Raw genomic sequence first — 9,272 nt, forward strand, 5'->3', positions numbered from 1 at the left:
CCTATTTGCTTTTAATGCAATACTTGTTGTCAGTCAGGAATCAGACTTAATGCCAGTGGGTGGGGCATATAGTACGATGATGTACATTGTTTTATCAGTGCTCTAGAGGCAGTCATATGAAAATGTATTTGCCTGGGTGAAGTCATAAATCCCACAATAAACAAACAAGATGGTTTTTAAACTTGTTTTTTGACGTTTTAAGCAATGACGTTTACAGGATGCTTTGACTAAACATACATCTTATATTTCAAAAATGATTCATCATGTCATGACCCTTTGAAATAACAAATTTAAGCTTGTGAATTTAAGCACACACACACACACACACACACACACACACACACACACACACACACACACACACACACACACACACACACGTAGAGCGAGTGAATGCAATTGCTCACATCTATCAGCTCCAGGTCATCTTTGGTGTGCAGGTGGCGCAGGAGGTACCAGCGGGCCACTGACACTATTGTTTCAGAGCCGCCTGAGGCTGAAGCATAAACTATTTTCTCCAACAGGCGACGGGTTTCCCTGTAAAAGAACAAACTATTATCAATCTGACCCTGACCCAGTTTAACCTCTGTTTGAATCAATCATGAATAAAGGTAATATACGTCATGTTTAAATATACTAAATATACTAAGAATGCAATGTCAAGAAGAGGCAAACAATGAAATACAAACATGTGGCACAGAACAGGTCGGAATGATCTGACATGTTGACAATGTCAGGGTGACAATGAATGTGAACACAAAACCCTACTGAAGTTAAATGCGAAAATCCTCTCATATGCAGAAAGAGAGATGTGCTTTGTGAAATGGTCCTACCTGGCACCCATCTTAATAGAGAACTGCAGTAAGGCTTGGAAGAGCAGAGCTACTGGTGAGCTGCCCATCTTTAAGACTTCAGTGCTGGCCTCCAACACCAGATCCTTCCACTCAGAGACACAGACGCCAGCCTGTTGTGAAAAGTACAATTAGACACCTTTACACAGCATTTCCTTGCATTGTAAAAAAAGGTCTGTAAACTTTATGAAATGGTGTCATTAAAAAAGCCTTCTAAGAAGATTTCAGGATTTTAATATATGACTGGAGTCTGGATACGCTGAAGGCTGACATGCTTTAATTAAAAGTAATGAAAGGCTAGCCACGAAGTGTCTAATTCAATTTAGCAGGCAAAGCTGCAGTCAGCTAAAATGAAGGCAATACGCTGACAGCGGATGGAGGGGAGGGGGGTGGACAAAAAGAAAAGGGAGGGAGGACGAGAGAAAGCAGAGAAAAAGAAGAAAATGTGCAAGAAAGACGCCCAAGGTTTAGCCCAAATGAATAATGTTCATTTTTATTAGTGGTCACTAAGAGGTGAACTATTTTAAAATGTAACATTTGCTTGTTTTCAAACGCGTTAACAAACCTTTTTCTTCGATGAAATGTTTTATAACATGTCTTTAAAATGTCTTTACTGTCACTTTTGATTAATTCATTGCATCCTTTGCTAAACAAAACTATTAATTTATTTTAAAACATAACTTCACTGTCCCCGAACTTTTAAATGGTATTTTAATGGAACTATAATTGAAAGTTAAATTAACCAAAAACACAGAGTGGTCTGATAAGCTTCCCACTATTACACTGTCAACAGCACTACAATAGGACTCTATTTCTTGTTTGAACATCTTTTCATAGCTGTTCATCCACCCAGTCAGTGTTTTATGAAGACTGCAGGATTATCCCACAGTGATCTCATTAGTTATTATGAGCCAAATCTACCCTGAATAAACTGTTCCTCTCAGTCTAACAGATAGTTGGGACAGGATTCAGACTGTGGTTGCCATATATTTGTGCACTGCACATCCTCTGAGCTAACGTAAAGACAGCTGTCTAGAGGTACTCCATCTACAAGAAGAACGGTTACAAGAACCACAGCAAACAAAGAAAATCCATTTTACTTCAACTGTTCTGCATTATTATTCAATCGGTAATATTCAGGTAAATTAGTTATTGCTTAAGGGTAACAAAATGACCATTTGTAGACTTGTAGACATGAATTGACACACAGAGAGAGACATATCAACAATTTATATAAACATTTTTATACTATTGCTTTTTTCAAATTCTGTCTGATAACTTCTGTGTTTTACACAAAAATGTGGATTAAGTCATTCAGGCCACACTATATATTATAAAAAGTGTCTGAGAAAACTGTGCCCATTTCTCCCAACTTTCCTGTACGAGACTAATCTGGTACTCACCAAACACGGCATGAGTGCCAGCAGGGCTAGTCGGAGCAGGCTGCTCATCTTTCCAAAGTGGTCGCCGAGCTGAGAGGCCAGCTGAAGACTCTGTCTGTATGCCACGGAGGCCTGAGCCAGCAGACCCTGAGAACGGTACACTTCTGCCAACCACTGAAAGACAGCAAGGTCGAATTAACAATGAGTTAAACCTCCTTCCTATATAGAGTATGAAAATATTTGTTGGTTTCGTTGAGAATCTTCTGTGTGATTTACTAAAGTGTGTGGAACACATTCAGACCAGGGGAAACCAAAAAGGCACCACTTAAAATTAAATGCATATAACATGGTAAAAGTCTGAATCTTGCTATGATATGAATCCGACACCAATCTCTCCTCGGTGAGATGCTGAATGTACACGTACATGCCAGGCGGACACAGACGTGTGGTTGGCCATGACAGCGGCGCTGAGCTGATCCAGCACTGCAGGAGGAACACCTTTACCAGTTTCAGACAACAGGAGGCGCTCACATTGAACCTGCCTAAACATCAGGAACACCACAGGATGCTCTGGAGATACGCTCAGAACCTAGGAGAGGAAGAGGACAGTACACAAACAGTTAAAAGGGCATAAAGTAGTTACATGTTTAAGTTCCTAGTCAGTATATCAGCAATAGCTTCTCTGCTTTTCTATGAGCTAAAGTCTTATTACCACAGGTTGACTGGTATGCAAAATATCAGAATTTGAAGTAAGCTTGTCTGATATTTGTCTGATAATGTGGCCAATGTTGTTAGAATGGTGTGTTGTGTTTTACATCTGCCCTCTAATTAGTTGAAAAATGCCTTATATAAATGAAGCCGATTTATGAGACTTTAGGAGTCCAGCTTCAACCCTAACTAACCAGTTAATTAATGTCTTCAGTATCACTAGAAAAGGCAGGGTTTCTGGGGAACTATTCGGGACACTGGCCCTTCAGGAGCAAGACTGGACAATCCTGTTCTACAAATGCATCTCAAAAAGGAACGTATTATGAGCAGATAGACAGCCACAATAGATAGATATTAGACAGATGGTGCCGTGTCAATGCATGAAACGGGCACATAGTTCTGCTTTGAAACCCAGGATCAGGTCAGCCTGTCTGTGTCTGCACCTGTGCCCGATTCACACAAGAGAGACGAATCAGTAGAGCACAGCGTGACATAGAAAGAGAAAGCGTGTGTGTGTACCTGGGAGCACAGAGTCTCTGCCTGGTCATATTGGCCACTCTGTTTGAGTCCTGTCACGGCCTGCTGCAGCACCCATCCCTCCAGAGCCTGAGCCAAGAGCCCGTCCTCTGCCTGCAGGCCCTTCACTGAGAACAGACCGTACATACAGCACACAAAGTTTTAGAGCCATGCTCCCATCAGCATACATACAAACACACTGACATTCTCAAGTCTTACTGACCTTTTTCAGAAACCAGTGCCATGTGCGCCCTCTCCAGATCTTCTCTGCGAGGGACGGAGCCTTGGAGTAAGCATGCAGTGTTCTCTGTGTGACAGGCGGCCAACAGCCCCGCCCACCCAGCAGGATCATCTACATTTATCACACAGAGAAAGACGAAGGCACATCAGTCCATCACCGAATCACTGCCATGCCAGCCGATCTAGACTGCAGACAAATCTTTCATCTGGCTGATATATCGATGTCTCAGCCTCTCCCTTCTCCACTTTTCACACAGGCCCCTCTGCATTACACTTGGCACATACTCCTGCTGACACGTTTAATGTAAGGTTCTTACGATCTAAATTGAATATTTTCATCGTTTTAGGATTATAGAAGAGTGTGTTCTATCCAGCACTACATTAATAACCCTCCTGAACAAGAAGCCAAAGCTCATTACAACTTTGGCATAAATTCTGGTTTGTATATTTCAAGGGTCCCACACTTTAAAGTCACCATTATGTCATTATACTAGGAGAACTGACTTTTACCACTTTGGAACAAGATTTTGGTCAGTGTCCAGGGCATCAAAGGGTCTAATCTTGGTCTGGTAGTCGGATTTGGTCTATGAGATATGGGTCTTGGAAAGTGTTTTTGAATCTCAGTATCTCTTAGTAGCTTGTTTAGCAGCTAACTTCAGAACTGATCCAGAGTGTCAGATTGCAACTCAGTTTACCTGGGCACAGCAGCACAGCTCTTTGGATTGTTTTCAGAGCGTTGCGTCTGCTGTCTTCACCGGAGTGCCGGCCTGAGGCCAACTGATTCACTCCACTGTACAGCAACGCCCTCTACAGATGAAAAGACTCTGATTTAGGACACAGATCTTGACACAAGAGTTCATCCATCTACAAATGTTAAAACTACCTTTCCAAGTGTCAAGCTAGCATGACACGCCACACTGCCGGCCACAGCTCCTCCCTGATGAAAATAAGAACACAGTCAACAGGTGAACTATTCCCTTTCGCCCTAAAATATGTGTGAAAGCCAATGGGAGAATACTTACATTGGCTTTGTTGGGGCAGTACTGTGGGACCAGTCTGGAGAGAAGAGCCCAGAGAGAAGGATTTCCGGGGTTCCTACAGCATAGCAGATGTCAAACACATTTTTTTAATAAGAAAAAATGGCTCACCGAAGAAAAAAAAAGAATTCTTCTTATTCTGAAGCGCTCTAGTACTTAATTTGACATTTGCGTTAATTAACCAGATGCAATGATTCACACCTGAGATTAATTAGATTAAAGCATCTTCTCTTTAATACTATTTGAGTGCTTTCAAACCATTGTAGGATGTTCCCGTGTGCAGAAACAAAATTATATATATACTACGGAACTCCTACAGAAATATATATTCCAATATTTTCTCTCACAGTTTTATCATTAGGTAATCACAAAGTATACAAAAGTGCAGGCATCATGGAGCCGCTATTATGACTGGCATTAAATTATCTTTTGCACAATCACTTTTTGGATTCACTTTCACTTTCGAGATTCGCAACCGCATGTACTATTTAGATTATGACGCATCAATACTTACCACACATTTTACAATCTTAGATGTTTATCAGTGAATCTGCAAATCACCATCCTCAGACGTCTCTCCTTACTCTTTTTTTGTGGTAAAATCTTATGTAATGTAATGTAACTGTAACGGGCAACCGTTAGAAATCGTTATTTGTTTTCTGTGCCCTTCTCAATACAGATTCACTACAGAGGCAAAAAGTGTCACATAATTTTATGTTTTATGTTATGCTACATTACGTTATGTTACATTTTCACTGTTTACAATGGCAGAAAATACCAGAAGGCAAAATCAAACTTGTTTTAAACAATTTCTTTGTCATCTGTAGATTGACTCTAGTCTTTAGTGACACATGATCCTTGAGAAAACATTGTAATATGCAACAAAATTACAGGTAATCAGAAGATATCTGATATGTCAATATGAATTATGTTTATTAAAATACACATTTTTAGATGGTGTATTTATTACATAGCATATTACTATACTATATAATAATTATGTGAATAAAGTTTTGTGGACTCTGATAATGTATAGTATTGCTTGTTGCATTTTATTTAAAACAAAAACTCAGATTAAAACAGAATCATAAGAAATAGACACTATCTGTAAATATTATAAAGTACCTGTGTATAGCCCTAGCAGCCTCCCTGTGTACGCCGTTATAGTTGCCCTGCAGGGCCAGCAGGGTGCAAGTGAGCAGACAGCGCTCCTCCACAGCGCCTCCTACACATTCCCCCAGTTTTAGAAGCTCAGTAAGCGTAGCACTTGCCAGGGTCACATCCCCATGTACCAAACCCAGGGAACACAGACACCACAAACTCTCGGAGACAGGTTCTTTCAGCATGGAGCTACACACACATACACAAACATAAACCAGGGGAGGAAAGCTTTGCTTTTGACCATTGAAGCAGAAAGCACGTGCCAGTAGAGTAATCTGAGACAGCTGAGTAATTATGTTACCACTTGAAGAGAAGCGTTTTGGCATGATCGATGTTGCCCAGTCTGTGCTGTATCAGGGCCAGCGCAGTGAGTATGCAGGCCTTTTCCTTTTCGCTAGAGGCAACTGCAAGGGCTTTTTCATAGGCTGGAAACGGGCACACAAACACCCTCAGAAAACATACACGATCACAAGCTTGAGCACTGCTGCTTTCAAGGTGAATGTGGATGCTATTCACTAATAGTCAACAATCACAAAATGGCAATGACTGCTCACCCTGAACACTCTCTGGCAAGCGACTGATTCTGAAACATGCGAGCGCCAGTCCGATGAGATCGTGCAGCTCCTCTAGTGGTGTGGAGGAATAAATACGCACTGCTTCCTCCCACTGTCCATTATCACTGACAGCAACACAAGAAAAGAAACATTATTTGTACTAATGAATGTAATAGCATTGCTATAGATGAAATGACTGACAGCATAGTTGTATGAGGTGAGTTTTACCTGAGGGCACGTCCATAACCCCTCAGAGCAAAGCTGAGCTTATCTTTGTGAGGAGATGCCTGAAGCAACTCGACAGCTCTTTGGAGAAAAAATATACATCCAAGAATGATTCAATACCAGTGTGGTTTAGGACTATGCAGCAAATATTATAAATGTTTAATAAATATAACCTATATTTTTTATAAATCATAAAAAAGGTTTTATGTCAAATATATAAAATGCATTAACATATTTAATATGAATATGCATGCATAAATAATTAATAAATATAAACATACTAATAATTAAGTCAAATTAACATAAAATTGATGAAAATCAAAAATCGAAATTTTACATTTCATTCATTTCAGTTTCTAATTTCCAGTTTCAAATTTGTCACTTGCTGTCCATCTGGCTGGGCAGAACTTTTCCAAATATAGGTGTCAAACCTGCGATATGCTTCAGTGGCCTGTTTCCTCAACTGCAGGTGTGTGTTCAAATATCCGAGCATAATGAAGGCGTCTGGGTCCGTCTGAATCCTCTCTGGTGTGAAACAAAGAGGGCACACCAAGCTTCATTACCTCACTTCATCTTTAAATAATTTGTCATTGTCACACGGATCATTTCCTTAATATTTAGGGAGAAATACGTTTTTAATTATCTAGCCATTCCACCTGCATTCCTGGTGAATCATTTAATATACCCCAAAGGTCTTTAACTGCTTTCAGGCTAAAGATCCTTTTTTTTATGAACTTCATAATAGTTACAGATATAGATTATGCATTACTTTTTTTAATGTAGGTGAGACAAAACATTTTTTTCTGTATTATTTTTTTTTTTTAAACAAAATTTGTCTGAGATCAGACAATAAATGACAGACTCATAAATACCCTTGCATCTTAATACAGTACGTTGTATTTGTGTTTTCATACCGGTGTACTTGCTCAGAGCCACCTGGGCAGCAGAGACAGCGTTCATCTGGACTATGTTGTAGAGGTAGATCTCTGAGTCTCTGTTGCTCCTGTCCAGCAGTGTGGAGCAAACCCAATACGCATAACCCTTCACTCCCTCAGTCTAACATCAAATAAACATGTTATTGCAAGCAGAACATTGATCAATAATCTGAATCTAAAGAATGAAACAGCTGTTTGAAAGGTTTGGGTCAGTAAACGCTGCAGAAAATTCAGCTTTCCCATGAATAAATTGCATTTTAACTAGTGCTGTCAAATGATTCATCACATCCAAAAAAAGGTTTTACTTCGCATAATATATGTGTGTGTACTGTGCATATGTATTACGTATACTATATATAAAGAAACACACATTCAAATACTTGCATGTATATAACTGTTATATTTTACATTTTATATAAATATATATTTAATATACAAAACAAAATTTCTCACACACACCATATTTCGTATATACATGCAGGTGTTTGTATTTATCTATACATAATATGGATATACACACATATATATTATGTAAAGAAAAACTTTTGACATGCGAATCATCACGGTTATTTGTTTGACAGCACTAATTTCAACATATATGCAAATAGAAAACAGCTCATTTAAATGTAATTAATATTACTGTAATATTATAATATTACTGTTTTTTTAAACAAATAAATGCAGCCTTGGTTTGCTTTCCTTTAAAAACGTACAGACCTCAAACTTTTCAACTGTATTTCAGAAATGATTAGACATACATGAGTGCTCAGTTCTGTGGTGTGTCTGAAAAGATCCATGGTGTCGTAACTGCCCACCGACTCAGCAATCAGGGCCTGTATAGTGAGAAAGTGGTATGATGCTCAGTGTGCCATCCTGGAGCAAATAAGAGCACTGGATGTTATATGAACAATCTGAACTAAAGTCTACCTGTCCAATCCAGCAGTTCACATACAGGGGTTCCAGAGACTGAGCAATCTTGAAAGCTTCATGCGAGAGCTAAAAAAAAAAGACGATCAGCGTGGTTCTCTTAATTAGCTGAAGTCAAGTTGATAACTTGACAAAAGTCATATTACCTCTATATTTCCCTTCTTTAGATACAAAGCACCAAGGTTGGTCCATGCAACCACATTCTGAAAAAAATAGCCAGGAGATACATTAGCTGCATCCAAACAAATGTTTAAAAGTGAAAAAATGTGTTTATGTTTCTTGCACTACGTACATTTGACTCCTCTTTTACCGATTTAACAAAGCAGTGTTGTGCGAGTGCAAAGTTTTCTATTCCTAAATGATAAAAAGCAGAATATACACTTAATACAAGAACGTTCCATCACAACATCGTTACATAATCCAGACTAAAGCTATTATGCACATCACATGCGTGTTTTTATCTACCCTTTGCCATGGAGACCACCCCAAGTGTATTCCAGTATGTGTGATTTGCACTGTCGAGCATGATCGCCTTCTTCACACACTGCCAGAACAGAGTCATACCAAAACCATCGGTTAAAAACATCTTCATGAAAGCATTTCAAATGACTGATGCCAGGTCAGGTCATGTACCTGTATGGCTTTCTCTAACAGAGGCTGCCGATCCTTTTCAGGACAGAGGCAGCTGACCAGTCTGGATTGGTGGTAGTAGTTCAGGCCAAGGTCACACCACAGA

The 9,272-nt window shown here is 39.4% G+C and overlaps 1 protein-coding gene across 1 annotated transcript; it reads right to left on the reverse strand.

Annotated features, from left to right (window-relative positions):
• Positions 1-275: 275 nt before the first annotated feature.
• Positions 276-9,266, reverse strand: LOC122333782 (tetratricopeptide repeat protein 37-like). The gene is made up of 21 exons (XM_043231572.1): positions 9,170-9,266; positions 9,002-9,080; positions 8,829-8,890; positions 8,683-8,739; positions 8,537-8,605; positions 8,368-8,442; positions 7,589-7,730; positions 7,106-7,199; positions 6,678-6,755; positions 6,450-6,574; positions 6,197-6,320; positions 5,860-6,084; positions 4,720-4,792; positions 4,581-4,634; positions 4,393-4,504; positions 3,681-3,809; positions 3,461-3,585; positions 2,658-2,822; positions 2,255-2,407; positions 834-964; positions 276-537 (listed from the first exon to the last, which is right to left on the reverse strand). The coding sequence occupies exons 2-21, from the start codon at positions 9,060-9,062 to the stop codon at positions 291-293; spliced, it is 2,301 nt and encodes a 766-aa protein (XP_043087507.1). The 5' UTR covers positions 9,063-9,080; positions 9,170-9,266; the 3' UTR covers positions 276-290.
• Positions 9,267-9,272: the final 6 nt, after the last annotated feature.

The sequence above is a fragment of the Puntigrus tetrazona genome, unplaced genomic scaffold (genome assembly GCF_018831695.1).
Source record: "Puntigrus tetrazona isolate hp1 unplaced genomic scaffold, ASM1883169v1 S000000383, whole genome shotgun sequence".
NCBI classification, from domain to species: domain Eukaryota; kingdom Metazoa; phylum Chordata; class Actinopteri; order Cypriniformes; family Cyprinidae; genus Puntigrus; species Puntigrus tetrazona.